Source organism: Eucalyptus grandis, chromosome 10 (genome assembly GCF_016545825.1).
Source record: "Eucalyptus grandis isolate ANBG69807.140 chromosome 10, ASM1654582v1, whole genome shotgun sequence".
Lineage (NCBI taxonomy): Eukaryota > Viridiplantae > Streptophyta > Magnoliopsida > Myrtales > Myrtaceae > Eucalyptus > Eucalyptus grandis.
This window is the reverse complement of record NC_052621.1, coordinates 7,791,228-7,813,876: the sequence shown is the minus strand read 5'-3', so window position 1 is coordinate 7,813,876 and position 22,649 is coordinate 7,791,228. Positions and strand designations below refer to the sequence as shown.

At 38.7% G+C, this 22,649-nt stretch overlaps 1 protein-coding gene across 1 annotated transcript; it reads right to left on the bottom strand.

Moving 5' to 3' along the window:
• Positions 1 to 13,622: 13,622 nt before the first annotated feature.
• Positions 13,623 to 21,871, bottom strand: LOC104421502 (NAD(H) kinase 1). Its single transcript, XM_039303871.1, has 11 exons — positions 21,728 to 21,871; positions 20,054 to 20,207; positions 19,858 to 19,978; positions 18,698 to 18,896; positions 18,137 to 18,250; positions 17,842 to 17,936; positions 16,889 to 16,995; positions 16,350 to 16,423; positions 15,234 to 15,312; positions 14,780 to 15,087; positions 13,623 to 14,239 (listed from the first exon to the last, which is right to left on the bottom strand). Exons 1-11 carry the CDS (start codon positions 21,737 to 21,739, stop codon positions 13,931 to 13,933), a joined length of 1,572 nt encoding a protein of 523 aa, XP_039159805.1. The 5' UTR covers positions 21,740 to 21,871; the 3' UTR covers positions 13,623 to 13,930.
• Positions 21,872 to 22,649: the final 778 nt, after the last annotated feature.

Sequence of the window (22,649 nt, the reverse complement as noted above, 5' to 3'; positions counted from 1 at the left end):
ATATTGAAAATATAAGGTTAGTCGGTGCAGTTATGCAACCAAATGTGGCAAACGTTCGTCATAGGCCTAATGTGCCAATTACTCTTAACTCAGACAATTAGCAAGACCAGCGTCGCCTAAAAGGCAGCAAGATGAACAACCAAACCTGCATATCTCACTTGAAATTATCAACACTTGTGAGAGTTCTTACCATGTCTAAACAATCTGACTCTAGTTGAAGACAATCCATAGCACGATCAAAGAAGAAAACCAATGCTTCTACAAGAGCACTAACTTCGGCTTGAGCTGCGGAGCTGACGCTCACTGTTTTGGCAAATCCATCTATAAATCGTCAGAGACCTTTTGAAAAACCTTTTCAATATTAAGCTAGCCTACTGTAATAGAGAATCCAAGGCAGATTGGGTAGCTAAGGCCCAAAGAAAAAATTCCCTGCCTCAAAATTGGACCCTTTACCCCCTCTAGATCTTTGGAGTCTACTTTGCCGTGATGCTGTGTCGTTGTACTCGCAAGATGAGACTTAAGGAAGGAATGTATATCGTTATTCTAACCGAAAAAAGAACAAGCAAGCCTGCAACTGACTCCTGATCAGTTGGTAGAAATAGTCACCAGCTCATGTAAAAACATTACCAACTCTATTTTGAGTCCGTTTATCAATGTTTATCCGATTGTAACTTCAATGCGCTGGAGAAACTTCTCCTTGACTGGGCCTAGGACAAAAGGAACACCAAAATAGAAAACGCAATCTGATTGAGGCTTTCGACCCGGAACTCGATCAGCAGGAACAAGGAAAGACAGACTCAGAGTGCTCAATTTATCTAATCAATCTGGTGATTATCAAACGCTTCATTCATAGAATTTGTTCGTCAGAACACTTTAACACTATACCAGCAACTCGTATCATGGCAAACAGACAGATTTTTTTTCCTTTTTTGCAGAGTGTGGTCTTAAAGAGCTTCGATCCTCCAAATCACATCTTTTTTAATCGGGAAGTGGGGAATGGTGCAGTTCTCTCTCTTCCATAATCCCCCGAAGAAGCATGTAACGAACGCAAGACAATTGGTTAAGGATGATTTGAGTTTCCAACTCTATCGAAATACGTGTACCTTATATTGCGCGCTTAAATACTTTAAACTTTATTTGCTTCATATTCTTTCCTTAATTTCAATGTAACTCATTATACATGCCTGGCATCTCCAACAAAACCTAGAGCAAGTATACTGTCACTGCCTGGACACAAACTATATGAGGCTTTCCGCTAAGCTTGTCAGTTGCAACTAACATCACTATGCGCATTATCTGAAGGACTGATGAGGAATATCCAAGAAGATTCAACAAATATCGATGATCCATAACATTTAGTTTATAGGACTTCATTAAAGTGATTTAAGCCTTCAAGGAGGACACAAGAGAATGACGAGGAATATCCAAGAAGATTCAACATGCATCGATGATCCATAATAGATGATATGATTTAGTTGATAGGAGTTCTTCAAAGTGAATTGACAAGGAAGACAAAAAAGGGGAGAAGACAATCGTTCAGTCACTGAGAATATGACCAGAGCATACCCAATAATATATGTGACTATTAAATCACCTTACTGGTGAGATGCTGTCAAAAAATACCATAGTAGCAGGACTTGATAAACAATACTAGATTGTGGATGCTCGGTCGTAACTGATGTTCATGCCAGAATGAATGCACCAAACAGAAGCTTCATGCCTCTTAATCTGTGATTACCTCCAATAATTCCATCCTATAAAAGGGAAAGGTTTACTTGTTTCTACTGTCTCTGTACGCTGCGTAAAGAGATGTACATATGTATTTCTCATTTAGCTGCATAAAGAGATGCACATACATATGTCTAGTGTGGGTACATACATATGTACATAAGCATGCAAATCAGGATGGATGAAGCAAAAGGACAACCAAACAATTCGTTAACAATAGGTACCAAAAAAGACACCATGCTGTAAAAAGACACCATGCTGTCCCGGTAACACATTCATGAATAGCTGAAGGAAGGCAACAATTATGAAATGAAGAAATATTAGACTTGAGTTAAATATCGTCAGCATATTTGCTATGTAATCTCACAAAACCTTGTTGTTCAAACTTCAGCTTCTGCTCTGCAGCCTCAGCTCGAGCAGAAGCCTCATCTTCAGCAGCTTGTTGATGTCTTTGCAACAGCTACAGGTTAAGATAAGCATTAATTCGTGAACTGCATCTGGGGTTCAGAAGTAAATGTAACCGTCCAAACATACTTCCCGAAGCCAGATCAATGAGGCCGTTCTCTGTCTGCGAGGGAGAACCACTTGCGTCATCCTGTTCATAAATGGCTCATTAACATATAAGCATGATGTAAATGAAAGTGAAAAGCAAAGCGCTTGGTTCTGGTCCTTGCTGAAATAAAGGCATGCAATGCCAGACGATGCATACCAAAGCGCTAGCTAAACATTAAACACGGGAATGACAATTTAATTCATATCATTTCTCATTGTCTGGATCCATTTCCCATTCAATATTTCATAGTTACTGGTTAACGGACATTGTACCAGATGGTGAAGTCACCTCTCAAATCAAGAATGACTGTCACGGACCAGTAATCAAACGCTACATTGGTAATAGCGCCTGCTAGTGGAGTTGTTCAAACAGATGATCAGTAAAATAATTTCCGCATAAGAATAAACTCCGACAGCTCCTTAGACACAAATTGACCACAGGAACGCTAAACTAGGGGGTTTCAAAATTAGTTCCATTAACGTGCTTAAAATGACTTTTGTCCACTTCCTCTTATAAGCAGCCCCAGAAAGCCAGTGCCATGGGATCTCTCGAGACAGATACCCGTCACATAAGACGCCGCTGTCCTGACAATCCGCAATTTGAAAAGATCCACAGAATAGTACAGTAGCACTCCAGAGCACTAAGCCATCGCTTCAGTACAGAAACAATCATGATAATTTCATATAATGTATTCTCTGCACTTTGCGATTGAAAGATACACTCCTAAGGATAATTTCTATTTCAGCACGAAGCCCTTCACTTAAACATTGATTCCATTGTTATGCATCTTGATCCAACAAAACATAGACAGCAGCCCACCTTTCCCTTTTTTTGCCACATTTTAGAAGGGTAATGTTTGTCAATATCATTTTCAAGTATATATCAAATCAACCATTCTCTATTGCTTTCGGTAATGATCGAATGCTCAGTTAAACTCTGATTGTCGTTACATTTATTGGACATACGACGTGTTCTACCATTACTTGTCATCCAAGCTAAGTCCCATGAATGCTGGACAGCAAGGAATAGAGGGTTGGCAGCTCAACTCACTGAGACTAAAAGTGCCCATCTCCATTTCTTCAACACTATATTGCCGAAACTCGAGTTTACTTTGGGTAACTACTGCAACTTGCTTGTGTAAAGGATACAACAACTATTTTGTTATCACCAACAAACAAATTGAATGTGCTCCGACAATTTCAGCTCTCGAAAGCAGCCTGCCACCGAATAATTCCATCAGCACTCCCACAGTTCGAACGCATCAATGGACATCACTCAGCTAGTTCAAATTCCAATCACCAACGAATCCCTCCCGCACACTCTTGTCGATCACCGAAAGACCCGGTAACGTAGAATCAAATAAAACTGAGAAAGGAACAGAAGAAAGAGCAACAACCACCGAGAACCTGAACTCCCCATCATTGCCCGACGAGTCACTGTTTGTTCTAGATCACCAGCAAGTGAAGGCGGCAACCGAAAACAGAGGAAGAAGACAACATCGTCGTGAACTTAATTTTAAAGATTTTTTTTTTTGGAAAATCAATTTTCAGAGGTTAGGAGGCTGATTTTCTGATATACTTTAAGAAATTGGCTCAAAAGAAAATAATTTTTAAGTTTCTTTGTTAAAAATATTTTAACTGGTGAGCTCAACATATTTTAAGAAGACAATATCGTGGTAAATCGATTCTTTTCTTAAATTAAGAAGGAGACGACTTTGTTGTGAAAATCAGACAACTTTTTTTATTGTAACGTTAAGATCTTTTTAGAAAATAAAAATTTGTTTCCAAAATATAAAGCAAATGCCAATTTCAGATGATGAGGCTTCGTAAGCCCAGTGAGATACTTCTTCTTTTGCCCAGTTTGTGTTGTCATTTTCATCAGTGTCGGCAGGAAACCTTGGCTGAGGCCAATTGGATAGCTGTGCATAAAAGGATGTGTCCATGTTTTGGGATAAGGACGAAGGTCCTTGTTCGTAGGGATCTTGGGACAGAGGACCTCCAAAGCGTGCATAGGGGTCCTAGGTAGATTGGACAATGTCATCTGCTCCTGTCATTTAATGATCTTGAGATGATGCAGCTTGTCTATATTGCCTGAGTGCTTCCTTAGCTTCTGGTGCTAGGTCATAATGATCCCATGTAATTGGTACATTATTCCATATATCTTCGGGAATGGTTTTGCTTTCCTAGCACAAGATTCTCTGGAGTTCTCGGTACTGGTGTTCACAAAATCTAACAGATCTTGGATAAGATTTGTGAATCCGAGCTTCTCTGCTATTCAGGTAGGGTTTGTAGGATGTGATTCCTATTTCCTGTGGGGCATTGATGATGGTGCCATTATTTGTGAAAAAATGCCATGGACGTTGGAAAAACAGGATGGTATGGACTTCAGGATTTGGGGTCATGGTTCTCAGTTCTTTTTCCAAGAGATGTTTCCAGTGAGTAGGATGATAGAACCAATTAAGAAAGTCTAAGAGATTCTTATCACTTTCTTTTTCAACATTTCTTTCGAGTAAAAATATCCTTGTGAGGTTGGCAATGAATCTTCTTGTTGGAATTTCAATAGCTATTAAGTACTTATTGGTTAAGTACCATAATAACGTCTTGAGTTGATCAGGGAAATCATCTTCATTCCAGATAAGGGGATGAATGAATGGATAATTCAAATTTAACCCGAAAGGATAAAGAATCGAACCTCCATTGAATCTGAATAGATCTGTGTGGCATTGCCACATGAGATTTTCCAGGTTTTCAGTAAGATTGTCATTCTGGATGTGTTGAACAATCTCCTGGGGATATTTCCAGTTTGACAAATCTTTGATCTTCTCAATCTTGTATTTCACTCCATGATTGAGCATATGGAAGGCAGGCCTCTTGATATACATGTTGATTTCGGCTGGTGCTTTGAGTCTTGACAAGAAGTCAGCAAATACATTCTTTTTTCCCGGAATATGTTTGGTTTCAAAAGAGTATTTTGAAAACCATTCAGCCCATCGAAACAGTTGGGAGTTTGGAATTTGCTTCTGTTTAAACTTGGTCATCTGGGAGAAAGATGTCATGTCTAATTCTACCAAGAAGTGATGGCCGATAAGATGGAATTCAAATTTTTTTATTCCATTTTTTACTGCCAGGATTTCTTTGAAAGTGAAATGATAATGCATTTCAGCTTGAGAAAACTTTCCACTTTTGTGAACACAAATGTGTCTCTTACCATCAATTTCTTCAAACAGAATGGCTGCCCAGTATTCATCACTGGCGTCAATTTGAAGAATTCTCTTACCTGTTGATGGTATTTGCAATGGTGGGAGATTTTGCATAATCTCCTTAAGCTAGCGACTGCTTGAGTCTGAGTTTTTCCCAAGGTGGGGGATTCTTCTTCAGCATGGATTGCAAAGGAATCAGGAGCTTTGCAATATTTGGGACAAAATCCCTGAGATAATTTATTATCCCAAGAAATTGCTGAACTTGTTTTGTTGTGGCCCTAGATAATATGTACCTTTGTTAAGGTACATACCAAGAAATTCAATTTCTGTCTGGGCAATATTCATTTTCCTTTGAGAAAGCATAATGCCATGCTTTTTCACAATTTCTGCAAATTGCTCAAGGAGTTGACAATGTGATTGCTCATCAGGACTGTAGAGCAGAATGTCATCAATGTATACAGCTGCACTTGACAAGATTGGTTGGAAAGTACGACACATGGCATTTTGGAAAAGGGATGGTGCTACCTTTAAGCCAAAATGAAAAACTTTCCACTGGAAGTGCTGGTTAGGGATACAGAAACATGTTTTGGATCTGTCTTTAGGATGGATGCCCAATTGCCAAAATCCGGCTTTGAGGTCGAATTTGGAATAGATATGGGCCTTGGTTAAACCAGTAAAGAGAGAGTCTCTGGATGGTAAAGGGAACTTATCATCTTGGAGAAAAAGATTGAGAGGTTGATAGTTGATCACCATTCTCACTTTTCCCCCGTTTTGCTCAGCACGCTTATTGACATAAAAGGCTTCGCAAGCCCATTGAGAATTGGAGATTTCAATAAGGCCTTGTTGCAATAGTTCTGAGCATTCCCTTTGAGCTAAAGTCAGATGTTCTGGCTTCATTCCCATGTGACTCGCATTTGTTGGATTTATATCTTCATTCTTTTTTAAAGGAAGGCAAACAAAAAACTCTGGATTTTCCCATAAATGATGGGAGACACTTTCTCCACAAATGTCAGGACCACTCCCGTAACTGTCCAGTTCTTTCCTAAGTGTTCCATAACCACAAAACCTCATTGAAGTAGAGTCTTGCCAAACTTACCATAAACAATTGCCAATTGATCCTAGTGAAGAAGTTGAGACGGGTTAATTGAATGGGTATGGCTTCAAATGGGTCAAGTTGAATATAGGTCAATGCAAATATAGAGAAGGGTATGTTTGTTCATGAAAGAATTTTCCGCATATTAATTTTTTGAACTTTTGTGCATTTGGTTTGTTGAAAATGATAAAAAAAAAAAAAAAAAATCATTTACGGTAATAGAATATTCGTATCTAAAGTTAGGAAAATAAATTCCCTAATCTGAAAAGGAGAAAATCAAAAAAATGATTTTTCAAAGATTATTTTTCCTTATCATTTAAATTTTCCTCGAAATAAACACATTTCAAACAAAAAAAAAAAAAAAAAAAAAAAAAAAAAGAGTTTATACGAGTTCAATGTGTTAAAATGGATTTATTTGCTCTAAGCCTAACGCAATCTCGACATAATCCATCCATTTGTCTAAAAGAAACAAAACTTAGAAACAGAAGGTACAAATGGAAATCTAACAGTTATATTCCGACCACGGTGTAGCTCGCTAATGATTGGAAGCGAGCCCGCTTCACGAGATCGAGATCGCCCACCAAGGCCGCGGCCAAAAAAAAAAAAAAAAAAGGGAGCACAAAGGCATTGTTCTACTTGTCACCCAGACAAGATCCACTATTTTTCACTTCACCACCATCTATTTTTCACTTCACCCCCTTCCATATCCCAACTTCCAAACCCATTCATGCAAGTGGTGTTTATGTCTAGTGCTCACCCACTCTCCACATTGCTCTTGTGCCACGTGAAGTCCTAACCCATGACCTAACCGTGCTCCCTCACAACTTGGCGAGCTAGTCTGCAGAGTCACCCATCCTTTGAATATTTAAGGAGAAAAGTTCCAAGTCAGGTTGGCTATGAGCTAGGCCGGCTTGAGTATGTATCGCTAAAAACTATATTGTAAATAAATTGATCGATAAGGTTTAATGGGTCAATTTAGATGGAATTATTTTCGACTTGATCCATACTTCAAATAGTCCTACAAGCAACCACTAAACTACTGTAGTTAGATTCAAATCTGAGTAGTTCAACATAAATTCAAAGTTGGAGAGAATAAAACATGCACACATGCGAGCTTTAGAGAGAGAGACAGAGAGATTACAACTAAATTGATCTTGCTTGGAGACATGAATGAGCAAATGGAGGTGACAGCTCTCATGAAGAGAGAAAGAGAGAGAGAGAGACTTTGGTGAAGACCTGATGATTGAATTGTCAAGTATAAATACAACAGGCAGGCAGCACACGATAAACTTGTATGCTGCATTTCATTTAAGAAAATATCGAGCAAGTGTCGCTTGATCAACTAATGTGACATGCAAGGATCAATGAAAATGTATGAATAAATCACAAAAAAAATGACGAACAGTTAAATGACGTTGTCGCCATACAATAATCAATGCAGCTTTCATTCATATATCGTTGTTTATGTAACACGAACATGATAGGAAGTTTCAAATGTGTGTCCCCAATTTTTTTGAAATTTTTTTAGCATCAAGAGCATTGATTAATATTTCCAAACTTCAAGAAAAAAGAAAAGAAAGGCTGTGAAAGTCCAAACCAGAATTTAAGTAGTCCTGCCCACCAATTTGACCATATATGCATTTATCATACATAGTCCATGGCCAAAGCGAGAGAAAAAAGTACTTTTAAAAGAACAGTTTCTTTTCAAATAAAATACTAAATAAATTACTGGGGGACGAGGCAGAATGGAACTGAGGGAGGAGGGGCGGATTCAAAGTCAAAAGTTTCATGACACTTGCGTTCTGTATTTATTTATTGCTCGACCCTGACCAGAAATTACAAAATAAATAAATATATAAAGCGCGATTGGGGGGTCGGTGAAAGAACAGTGATACAATTGTTTTGATTAATAATGGGGTAGATCATTTGGCTCGGAAAAATGCGCTTAAATAATCAATCATCATATAAATAACTCATGGATAAATAAGATTAGTTTTTATTCTTATTAATGCGGTCAAATCCCAACCGGTTGTTTTTTTATTTGTCATGTTCACATCGTAAAATGGATATGAATCCACATGATAACTGTTAACTCTTGAGCTTACCAACCAAAAAAAAAAAAATTTAACTCCTGAGCTCGAAGAGCTGCAAACGTAGTCGAATAAGAGCAAAACTTGGTCAAAACAGAAGTCCTGTATAAAGGCAATCTGCAGCCTACAAGCTCATCGATAGTGAAGGAAATCGACGACATATGCAGAGGGATTATTCATGAGAGCCGTCACCAATAGCGCCAATTTCGCTAAGTATTGGAGCTCGAAGACGAAGACAGTGGCTCGACGCAAGTACACGACTGCTAGTGCTAGGTGGTTATGCTTATAATCTTGGGATTTGTAACTTTTCATGGATAATTATGGCTAGATGGTAGGAAATGATGTTTAGAATTTATAACTTCTCATCAACTTCATACAGGATTAGAAAGACTGTTGATAAGTAGCCACAGATGGTCAGCTACAAATACCCACGTCATTTTTTTTGCACACACGGTCGATCATAGATAGTTATCTGTTCTTGCAAATTTATATTTATTTTTCCGGCACTTTGAATATCCAGTACCACTTAACTTTTTTCGCAACCATTAGTTTTCAGTACTTGCATATCAATTCCTCTTCTTCTCTAGCATAAACTCTCCGGTCCAAAATAAAAAAATAAAAAAAATAAAAACAAAAATAAATCTGCGTGACTAGGCTTCTTAGTTTGATGAAAGGATTTGAAAAAACAAATGGTTACTGCCTCAAGAAAAATAAAAGGGGAGAAATTGCATAGAGATCTCTAATTGGCCATGAGATTGCGACGGAAGGTTATCTAAGAAGAACATTCGAGTATCACGTTCCGGATATGTTTTATTAATAATAAGTATTGACTTTTCACAATGGATCGCAGAAAGAGTTATTGGAGCCAATCAAGTTATCTTGTTAATGAATTTAGAACAATCATAGTTTTTTTCCCTTTTTTTTTTACGGGCGATCATGATCGAAGTTTGTCGGGCTTTCATTTTATATCAATGATGCTGAGGGCAAACGATAAGCCCAATTTGGTTGAGAAAAGAAATAAAAAGAAATGTGCGAGTTCGCATCACTAGTGATTAATTGTTTGTCTTAGTCTTTTATTATGGGGCTAGTCCTAATCCTAGCATGGACGGAACCTTAGGTAAAATGTCTTAGTCTTTTATATCTTAATTTTATTTTTAGGGGGGGGGTTGTTAAGTCTTTAATTAATTTCTATAGTTTTCGTGGGATGTCGATGTTAATACTGATTTGGCTAAGGACAACCACCTTGCCAGCCAGTAAGAATAGTCCTTTGTTTTCGTGAGCGTGAACGGTTGTGGTGGGCTTTTTTTCTACGTTTATCCCGCTTTTTATTTCCATAGAGATGTCCCACAACTTCCATCAGCAAAGATGCCCTAAAGAAATTAATGAGGTAGCTTACCGGTCGTCACCGTTCGTATCCAAATTTCGCCGGCCTCACCTGGGCCGCCAACGCATCGAAAAAGATTAAAAAAATAAAAAATGAATCAAAAAATAAAAAATAAAAAACCAATAAAAATTCATAAAAAATTTTAGAGTTTTAAAATTATTCACATTAGCGCCAGCAGCACTACATGGAATAGTTAACATTACTGAACCACCATGTCAGCGGTTTCTGGTCAAAATAAGTTAGAATGATTACATTAATATTTCATTAAAAGGTTTGAGATCAAATTGATATTATTGAAAAAATTAGTACTTAATTGACAAATTGTCATTTATGACTAAGTTGGTAAAATTAAAAAATTTAGGATTGAATCTACCTCCATATAATAAGTTTAAGATTTTCTTAATAATTTTTACGTTGTTTGACAAATATAGCTATCAAATCATTTGGTCAAAAACATGCGCCAAAGCAATCATCATTGAAATAACTCATGGATAAATGAGTTTATTTTCCATGAAATCCGAATCTATTCGTTTTTTGGTTGGTGATGGACATGTCATAAGATAAATATGAATTTACATTATAATTATTAGCACCAAAAAATGACCAACTCTTGAACTAGCCGAGCTGCAAACTCAATAGATGTGAGCAAAACTTGGTCAAAGTAGAAGTCCAGTAAACAAGATAATCGGCAAGCTACATGCTCGTCGGTAGTGAAGGAAATCGACAACATATAGCGAAGAGATTATGGACGAAAGCCTTCATCAGTTGACGAGGGTCATCAATAGCCAATTATTGCAATTTCCTTTAATTGTTGGAGCTCGAAGAGGAAGACATTTCCACTAGGTGGTTATGCCTACAATCTCTAAATGAGTAACTTCTTGTAAATAAGAAGAAATAATTGAAAATCTTGTTTGGAGTTCATATTGTAGATTCAAAATAAATAACTGCTTGTAAGTAACTTTTGTACAACAAGCAATCACATAATACATCTGTCCTTGCAATTTACATTTATCTTTGATTTTTATGCTAATTTATATTTCCAGCACTTTAAATTTTCAGTTCAATTTACCTTTCTCGCAACCTTTAACTACCAGAACTCGGATTTCAATTCCTTAGGCATAAACCACTTTTTGGTATGCTCGGTGGGACCCTTTTTCTGATGCGAGTAAATTGCGGTAGTGAGAACCAGAAGTTAACGGAAGGCTGACAATGCTAGAGTTCCAACAATCCATTGTCAAAAGCTAGTAGATATGACCATGCATTCTGAATCTTCTGCAGCTGGAAGATCGAGGGAAGATAACCGTTTGGGGAATGCTGACCTCTTAAGGCAACTTACACTAGAGCAGTTGAGAGAAATTGCGTCAAATCTTAAAATGGTTTGAACTATGAGGAGGCCGCTTGAATAACAACACAATGACGTAGCTAACTAATGTGAGGCATGTGTCTGACGTGATCAAACCTATAGTAATCGATGTTGCAAATGATGCCATATCAAGATGGGGACCGTCTAGTTGAACACTGCCATTCCAAGGAAATCTGATGATCCAAGGGTATGTTCCTTCTTCGTCTGGTCAATTTAATGATGAAAGTCATTTAGGTCATATTCTTCCAATTGGGCTGAATAATGGAAATAATCGAACCATTGGTCAGAATAATGAAGGTCGGCTTGATACTTTGGCAAATCCAGATGGTCGATAGACCGGCCAATGTCAAATATTGAAAATATGAGGCCAGTTAGTGCAGTTATGCCACCTAATGTGGCAAACGTTCGCTGTAGGTCTGATGTGCCAATTAATCTTAACTAAGACAATTAGGCAAGAAAAGCGTCGCCTGAAAGGCAGCAAGATGAACAGCCAAGCCTGCAACTGACTCCTGATCAGTTGGTGGAAATAGTCACCGGCTCAAATGAAAACATTACCAACTCTCTTTTGAGTCCATTTATCTAGGGGTGTGCAATGGAAACCGCCCCGAACCGGGAACCGGCCGGACCGGACCGGACCGGTCGGTTTCGGGCGGTTCTAGAGGGTCTCGGTCCGGTCTCAAGTTCCTATTTTTGGAATCAATGACCGGTTGGTCCGATTCCCGATTTCAGGGTCAGAACCGGACCGACCGACAGACCATTTATATATATTAGTTTCTAAACTAATTTATAATACCCATTACTAGATTCATTTTTCCTCAAAGCTAATCCCTTTTTTGCGTTTCTCTACACTCTACAGTAAGCATTACATCAGCTTTTCTTTTCTAAATTTTGCAATTCTTATTTTCCTTTTCCCTCTTGAAACCTAAATGGCTAAACCCCTCTCTTTATTTTTTTAGTTTCTGCTCTAATGTACAGTAACCATCACATCAACTTCCATTTTCCCAAAATTTACAACTCAATTCAGCGGCAATTCTCATTGTCTTTCCCTCTCAAAACCATAAGCCCTCCCCCTTGCTCGCTCGACGCCTTGCCCGACACCCCCAACGCCTCACCAATGGATGGTATTGAACAATGGCCAAACTATGTGTTGAATTTTTATTGAGTTCGGATTCTGCTTTTTTTTTTTTTTTTTTTTTGCCTCTCTAATAACATTTATGTTCATGAGAATGAAGGTGAGTGTGTGAAATATGTTTGGAAAGAAAAACTTCTCTGATATTTCAAATGTGTGAATTTTTAGCTTATTTTTTTGTTTCATAACAGTGCAAGGACATAGGGTATGATGCAGGATTTTAATTTTTGCTTCCACAAAGTGGACGTTTATAATTTAATAGGGCGTCACTTTGTTGGTCACAAAGTGAATAAGAAAACTTGATTGAATCATAATCTCGTGCGTTACTTTATTAGTAATTACTATTTATTCTTTTTGTTAAATGAAATGAAAACAAGTGATGGTTCATTGGAACCGGACCCGTTGGTCCGGTCCGGTTCTCGGTTCCAAGACAGCCGGTCCGGTCCACGGTCTAGAAAAGTGGGAACCGGTCCTCCCGGTCCGGTTCCCAATTCTTGGGTGGAACCAAACCGAACCAGGAACCGATCACCCCTACAGTTATCAATGTTGATCCGATTGTAACTTCAGTGCGTTGGAAGAAACTTCTCCTTGACTGGGCCTAGGATAAAAAGAACGCCAAAATAGAAAACGCAATCTGATCGAGGCTTCCATAACGGAACTCGCTCAGCAAGAACAAGGAAAGACAGACTCCGAATGAGCTAACTCTACTGGTTCACAAGTCAGACTGCTCAATTTATCTAATCAATCTGGTGGTTATCAAACACTTCATTCATAGAATTTGTTTGTCAGAACACTTAACACTATACCAGTAACTCGTAGCATGGCAAAGAGAGCGATTTTTGTTTACTTTACACTATACCAGTAACTCACAGCCTGGCAAACAGAGCCATTTTTTTTTTCCTTTTTGCAGAGTGAGGTCTTAAAGAGCTTCGATCCTCCAAATCACTTCTGTTTTGATCGGGAAGTGGAGAATGGTGTATTCTCTTTCTTCCATAGTCTCCCGAAGAAGCATGTAATGAAGGCCAGACAATTGGTTAAGGATGATTTGAGTTTCCAACTCTATCGAAATGCGTGTACCTTATATTTCGCGCTTAAATACTTTAAACTTTATTTGATCCAACAGCCTTCAAAGAATATGAAGTAATACCTCATGTACATTTAATACTTCAGCAATTTAAAAATCTGGCCACCATTAAGGCTCCCCCCTCACTTCAGGTGACAACTACAAGTAAGAGTGTCATGGCAGCTTTAGACAATCAATTGTGAACCAGCACATACATCCTTCCATGGGAATCACTTTCCTTTTTCTTTCCTTTTTTTTTTAAAGTAACTAACATAGCTCGATTTTGCTGCCCATACCTAAACTATATATATTGGGGGGAAAACAATGCTCAGAGTTCCCTCGGACCATCAAATGACTGAGTCTTTCTCAGATTCCAATGGAGGCCGTCATGGATGCTGCGCAAGAAGTCGCTGGTGGAATCAACCTGACAAGCGGTAGGGACGGGCCATGGGGCCATGCTACAGATGAGTGCGTCCCCGGCTCCTAACTGTTTCCTGTCCTTGCCATCGAATGATACCCACGCCTGACTTCGGCTGTTGAAAGGTACTTGCACCCGAATAGTGACGTGTTCGGGTAAGATCAATGGCCTAAAGGATAAGGAATGAGGACATATCGGCGTGAATAGTATGCCAGGAACCTGCAAATTGACACAGCAGATTCAGCAGTGCTGACTTGCCCAAAAAAAAAACAATAAAAAAAAATTGTTTTGCTGATGGATGATGCCTGCATGTCCTATGTGGATAGATTGTACTTAATATGCAATTAACTCAAGATCAATTAGAATCAAATTTCTTTTCATTTTTCTTCAGAGAGCCTTAGGTTCTCAAGTCTACAGGTCTGAGGCTTGGAAGACAAGCATCTACTAAAATGACAAAGTAAAGGGCAATTTTTTAATTGATTGCTATAGCAGAAAAAAATGATGATTTATTATAAATAACTGGTATATTTGTTTGTAAGCCTGTGCAGAGCATGGATGTAGATTTAATTTTTTTCTTGAACGTGTCATAGACTCATATGAGAATATATAATCCTGCAATTGCAACATTAAGGAGAAAACCCGATTTGTCTTCTCATAGTCATCATGCACTTGTAAAATTCCTCCACTGAAAAAATTACTAATTCGACTAATGATATTAAATAGTAAAAAATAATCAATGCTAAGAGAGGCTTGGAATACCTGTGGATGGACCATTGATCCTCCAGCCGCTAATGAATAGGCAGTGCTGCCAGATGTAGTTGACAAGATTAGCCCATCCCCTTGTACTAAAGTGACAAACGAGTTATCACTATAGCACTCCAAATTTGTGAGGTACGATGATATTCCCCGATCAATTGTGACTTCATTTAAAACAAGTATCGGTTCTTCTGTTTCGTATTCATTTCTGGCTGAATCCCTGACAACATGACACTGCAACCGATGCCGTAATGTTATGCTGATTGGACCTTTAAGAATCGAATCCAAGTGTTCTTTGTAGCGTTCACTGTCTGAAGTATGTTGAGGATCACTTTTTCAAGTCATTAACCAGTGAGAGAGTTATCGGTTTTAGTTCATGGCATCTTGTTCATTCCACATATTTGGTTCATATGATGCCAAAATGGGGATCTTAAAACATTAGAAAAGCAAAGGATACAGAAAGGGGTCATAAAACCCAAGGACCCTAAAGAAAAGGGGACAACAGGGGGCACTGGTCCTTTGAACATTGATGCCGCCTGCAAATAAACAGAACTTGTATTTCCTTCTCAAGATTCAAATTAAAATTCAATAGGAATATCAGAAGTACAACTGAGTACAATTTCACCATGGAAGCATGCGTTCATTTAGTTGACAAATGAAAAACAGAACTAATAGATGAATATGCATGGTCTCAATATTCAGTGAAGTGATCACACCATGAGATGCCTGCATTGAATAGCAATAAGAACATACAATTTGTCCATCATATGTGAACATGGATGCTTAAGCACCGAGAATGTCCAACCAAACTGAATGGATGCTACCGGCGGCTCCTCAGGGTTTCCCAATTTTGTTTCCAGTCATTTCTCCTCAGGGCTAAATGCTGAGAGCTGCTCTAAGAGCCAATTTAAAGGGGAACTGGCAGTAGATGCTTTTAAGGACCAAGTAAAGACATATACAATGCTTAAAGCCAATAAAGAGGACATGGCATCTTAGACAAAAAACCTATATAGATTCACGGACCAGTGTCGCATCGCCAAAGTTACCTTTTCTTCTCTAGTTATATAGGGGATGCATTGATATTATTCTTCTTACAATACTGTGATTGATTTGGTGGAAAAGAAAGTGTTAAGAGTTCTTATAAATCAAGAATGATTACTGTTTTACAAAGTAGACGAACAACATTTTCATTTTTGTATCCCGTAAAATCCTCGGAAACTTTCTAGTAAAATATAAATACTGTTCATCAACGTTTTCTTCTTTTGCATTCCGGAGGACAGAAAAAGACTATGTTTGTCAATGGTTTCCCCTTTCGCTTTCAGGATAAGAAAAGAAAAAAGAGTCAATTCATAGTTCGTCAAATGTACTTGAATTATGAAAGTAAAATGTACCATGCAATTACTTTATATTAGAAAAACAAGGGCCATCACACTCAGCCCTGGCTATGATGCTACACTCAGTAACCTACCATCAAAAAATAGCAGACAAAAGGACTCATGGCTGATTATACTGTAAATGACAAATGCATTGCCTTGGGAATCAATGATAAGGAGGGGAACAAAATTACACATACCCAAAGGACAGTTCCATCCCCACCAAGAGTGACCACAAGGTCAACTTTCTTGTGCAAGTCCAGAATCTCACTTTCTGAAACAAAAATCCAACACAACAAGTCAGTGACAATGGCAGCATGATTAGATCCTAATTGACACAAGAAACCAATTTGAAAAGCCTATGAGCTTGAAGATTTGTAATTTTTTATTTAGCATTAAAACAGTCATAAGAATGATTGTCTCAGATGATAGAGCACAAATCCAACAATGTGTGCGAAGAAGCTGATTTTGAGAGATCAAATTTTAAACACATTAATGGAAAAATCCCGCTACGTCAAGTGTAAGTTTGTTTGTTGCTAAAAAGAGTAAAACTTTGTCATATTGAATAATTAAAGCACAGTGCAGCAAAAGGGACTAACATTCTCACTGAAAAGGTGCTCCAAATGAGAAAAGAGAACTGACAAATATTTATATCCTCAGAAAGTAAACAACAAAGACCAATTTATAAGTGATCATAAAATAATAGCACCAGCTAGTTATAATATGTTCCCACACTCACCATCTTTCCAAGTTTGCACGAACTCGAAGGAAGATGAATCAGTGAGAAGTTCAGATCGCACGCGTGGTTCAACATAAATGTTCAAGTTCTTGTGGTCTTTTAACCATCTAGCAATAGAAAATAAAGATATTAGTTTTTAAGTTAAAAGAATGCACATGAGTCCATGATATTTTTATCACTACTAGCATTTAAAGTGTTGGAGTTTACCCAATTACTAAGGTAATCTGAACATTGCACTGTTTTTTGCAGGAAATTTGAAGCCATTAATTTATTGAACATGTTGTGAATTACACAAAAGATCCCAAAATTTGCAAGAAAGAACGTAAACAAGTACCATTAAGCTGGACGAAACCATAAGCTCAACATAGACATCCAAACACCACAATCAATATTTTCTGACTAAGGCCACAAAAGCCGCCGACTCGAACATAATCAATGGCAATCATCGAAGAAATCAAAAGAAGACTTCCCTAAAAATAAGCACTGAGCAACAACAGCTTCATCCAAATGTTAGTCCAGCAATAATTCGGGGTGTGACTATTGATAGAATACTAGTTCTGACTAACAATTTGTGTTGCAGTATTACTTGATATAAAGCATTACAAAAGCACCTCCGGAGCATCATAAGCCAGAACATCATTTCATTATAAGTGAATTTGTCCTCTTTCGTTAGTTTAACCATAGGAATCTTCTATCAACCTTGTACAGAATGTGCAAACAGCATGCACATCACATGAAGCCCATTTATTCCTACTTATCCTGCCATAGTTTAGTGATTGAATTCAAAGACCAGTGGTGTGAGAGGGAAACACCTAGCCAGCAGTTTAAGAAGAAATTAGGCAGAATAGTAATCACAGAACATCATCCACACAGACATTGCTTTCAATGGAAAATGCCTAGAACAGGTTGAAAGAAATCGAAATGGTGAAACTAAGGATTTCTTAGTTTCAAACCTGACTATTTCTCCACATAGGACTCGAACAGAATTTGAATTTGGTTTTGTCATAATAAGCACTGTCTGTGGAGGAGATTCCCACTTCAAAGCAATCTGTTAAGATAATGAGTTTTCCATTATAACAGCAGTGAAGCGTGCTCGTGTACTACACTATATCAAGCAATTCAGCATAATAAGAGTCTTATATCATGTGGCATATAAGCGCAGAAAGGTACTCAAACCAAACCATTCAAGTTGAAATATAACTCATGGTCCCCTCTCAAACACTGACTGACCATTAGGAGAAGATATACCTGTTTACTAGTGCGCCCAGCTGTTGTTATATTTCCCTTTTCAAAAGACACGATGTCATGTTTGTGCTGATCACTTCTCTTGCCTTTGCACCTCCATGAAAGTTTGAATGATGCCTGTCTCAAGAAAGAAGATATGAGTTAAACAAAATATTGGCATGCTTACATGACTGAACAAGTCAAATATTGCTTGTACACTGACAAAGTACTTATACAGCAAAAACTCTTCTTTAATAAATATTACAAATAGCATAACCAGAAAATTTGTTTATACTGCTTGAGATAACTTGATGCATATTGATTGAGAGAGAGAGAGAGAGAGAGAGATGTCATTAGTAGAAGCCCCTATAATTTTTATCATAGTACAATCTCCACAACAAATGGATTCAATATGAAAAGGTAGTAATAAGAACGACAGGTGTAAAGCTCTCTATCATCCTGGCATCAAGCTATTCTTCTACAAGACCTGCCCTATGATTCTGTAGTGATAATTCAGACACAGAAAAGAGAATTGAAGAACAGTGACTCTGTGGGGATAGAGAGGATAAACGTCAGACATTCAACCTTTCTCATCATTCGCTTTTGAATTGCCCTCGATGCAGAATCATTTTCCCCATCGAAAAGAACCTCATGGGAGCAAATTCCATGCTCCGCACAAAACCCTTCAGGTTGCTCATTGGCTTCGTTACACAAATCATCCTGGTCATCCAAGTTTTGTGTACTCTCGCAGTGAACATCATCATCATCTTTACCTCCAGATTTTTGTCTGTAAGAGTATTAACATGATCTTTTCAAAACACTTATAAGACAAGGACAACAGAGAAAGAAAATGATTGCCAAACCCCATACAGAGTGTAAATTTTTTCATCTATCTGTAATTTGTTTCAAATTCTTTCCAGAATTTCAATGTAATTCATTAAGCATCCCTGGTATCTCCAACAAAACCTAGAGCAAGTCTACTGTCAGCTCCTGGACACCACCTAAATGAAGCTTTCCACTAAGCTTGTAAGTTGCAACTAACAACTTCATGTGCATTAGCTGACGGATTGACAAGGAATATCCAAGAAGATTCAATGCATGTTGATGATCCATGATGGATTATATTATTTAGTTGATAGGAGTTTATTAAAGTGAATCGAGCCTTCAGCGAGGATAAAAAAGGAGAGAAGACAAATGTTCAATCACTGAGAAGTGTGATCAGAGTATACCAAAAAGTATATGTGAATATTAGATCACCTTATTAGTGAAATGCTGTCAAAGGATACCATAGCAGCAGGTCATGATAAACAATACTCAACAATGGATACTCAATCATAAATGATGTCCATACCAGAACTAATGCACCAAATGGAAGCTTCATGCATCCTAATCTGTAATTACCCAGAACATTTCTATCCTGTGAAATGGAAGGCTTTACTTGTTTGTACTGTCTCTCTAAGCTGTGTAACGAGACATACATACATATTTTATATTTAGCTGCATAAATAGATGCACATACGCATTTCTAATTCAGGTACATACAAGTGCACAGGAGCATGCATATCAGAATGTGTGAAGCAAAAGGAGGACCAAACAATTCGTGAACAATAGGTACCAAACAAGCCACCATGAAGTCTCCGCAACACATTCATGAAAAGCTGAAGGAAGGCAGCAATCATGGAAAGCAAGGAAGATTAAACTTGAGTTAAATAGGTCAGGCATATTTGCTATGTAATCTCACTAAACCTTGTTGTTGAAAGTCCTGATTCTGTGCTCTTTCAAGTTCATACTTCCGCTTCCATTCTGCCGCCTCAGCTTGAGCAGAAGCCTTTCCTTCAGCAGCTCGCCTTAGTGCCTTTGCAACAGCTACAGGTTAAGGACAAGCATTAATTCATGAACTGCATCTAGGGTTCAGAAATAAATGTAACTGTCCAAACATACTTCTCAAAGCCTCCGAAAATTCTATGAGATGTTCATCGTTATCACGAACAGGAGTTTGTTGCAGAAGTTCCAGGATTGCTTTCTCAGAATTTACAACAGAAGCTGAATCAATAAAACCGTTCTCTGGCCTTGAGCTAGAATGACTTGCACCATCCTGTTCATAAAGGGCTCATTAATATATAAGCATGATATAAGTAAAAGTGAAAAGCATAATGCTCGGTCCTAGTCTTTGCTGAAATAAAGGGCATGCAATGCCATACAATGCATACCAAAGCGCTAGCTAAACATTAAACGTGGGAATGAAAATTTAATTCATATGAGTTCTTATTTTCTGAATCCATTTTACGTCGAATATTTCCTAATTATCAGTTAACAGGCATTATACCAAATGGTGGAGTCACCAATCGAAACAAGAACAACTGTTGTCACAGACCAGTAATTAAACAATAGATTGGTAATAGCGCCTGGTAGTGAAGTTATTTGAACAAATGATCAGTCAAATAACTTCCCCATGAGAATTGAACACACATATCAACCAGAAGAACCCTAAACTAGGAACGTTTCAAAATTTGTCCCATAAATGCGCTTAAAACGATTTTTCTACACCTCCTCTCATAAGCAGAAGCCCCAGAAAGCAAGTGCTGTTGGATCTCTCAAGATAGATACCCATTACCATAAATCCCCCATGTGCCTCACATTCCAAGATTTGGAAAGCTCGACTTCATAGTACAGTGGCAATCCAGAAGACCAAACCATCACTCCAATACAGAAACAATCATAATACCTTGATACGGTGTATAACCTGTACTATTACATTCCATCGCGAGATATACTCCCAAGAATAATTTCTATTTCAACACGAATCCCTTCACTTTAGCATTAATTCCATCGTTATTTAACGTGATCCGACAAAGCATAGACAACAGCCCACCTTTACTTTCATGCCAAGTTTTAGAAGACTAATGTTCCTCATCCTCATCTTCAAGTCTATGTATCAAATCAATCATGCTCTATTATTGCTCTCGCTAATGATTGAATGCTCAGCCAAAATCCGATTGGCGCTACGTTCATTGTACATGCGATATTTTTTCCAGTTACTTGTCGTCCAATCGAAGTCTCATGAAGACACCAAGGTAGAAAGAGCCGCCGGCTAAGCCAAATCTTCAACAGTGAATTCCCGAAATTCCGGGTTCATAAATTTTCGGTACATGTGCTAACCGCTGGTATAAAAGCTACGACAACTACTTCGTCAACAACAAACAAATTAACTGCGCTTCGACCATTTCTCGCTCCCGGAAGCAGCCGGCCGCCCCAAATGAATCATCCGCACTCCCACAATTCAATGCATCGACGGACGCCACAGGATCAGCTCAAATCCCAATCACCAACAACCCCCTCCGCTCCGCACACTACTCTCGAAGGAAACGGGAACGAAGAGGAAGCAACAGCGAACCGCGAACAGAACCGAGAACCCGAACTCCACGTCATCACTCCTCGAGCCGCGAGTGGTCCAGATCGCCAGCGAGGACGCGACCACTGCAGTCGGATTCGAATCGAGGAGCTCGACGCGGGTTGGCAGGCGGCGGCGAGAATCGGACATGCAGGCATGCCGGCTTCACGCGGTCACACAGAAAGAGAGAGGGAGAGAGGGAGAGAGGGAGAGAGAGAGATTACGGATGAATTCATCTTGGCTGGCGAAATGGAGGAGCAAATCGGAGGTGGCGAGTCCCGCGCGGAGAGAGCCTTTGCGAGAAGCCAACTGAATCGTGTAAAAGTCAACACGCACGAACTGTTGTCTCAACAGCTGGGGTGGGGAGAGGAAATTTATAGGTGCGGGGGTGGGGCCGGGGCCGAATTAGCGCGTGGCGAGTGCGCTTACGCATGTCGCGGGCACTGGTGGATATATCGCCAACAACCCCGGCCTCACTCCCTACTTACGCACGGAGCGGGGGTGGATCGCGTGCCCGGTCGCACTGCCGTGGACCGTCGCTGGTAGCCCGGTGGCGGCGCGACGCGTGGATAGTCGCCTCCGTTCGCCCCCACGCGTCGCGGTCCAAGGGCTAGGGATACACGCGTCGCGCGACGATTGGCCAGAGGCCCGAGGAGCGGGAGAGAGTAAGAAGTGCGGAGCCTTTTCTCCCTTGGTGGGCAGCGTCTGACTTTGAGAAATGGTCGTTGGGCCGTCTTGAAAGTCATTTGCCTTCGCCGAAATGTCAAAATTTTAAAAATATTATATAAACATAATTAGTTATATTCATAAAAAAAATTAATCAACTAAAAATATTCCATATTGGTTGTTTTCTTAAATGACGAAAATATTTTTCATTTATCATTTCCACTAAGTGATAAAAGTGAGCAATTTTTTTATTTTTTTCAAATTTTAATTTTTCCATGAAATAAACGCACGCTAGTTGCAATCGAAGTTTTTATTAACAAGTAATTAACATCAGGGTCTAATAAGTAATTAAGGAGGTTTTTGTGATGATATTAAGGTAATGATTTTTTTTGTGTTATGCATGAAATATTTTTTGAAAATCTAGTGTATACTCAACTACTTTTCGAGGGCACTCATTTGACAAAATATTTTCCATAGTTA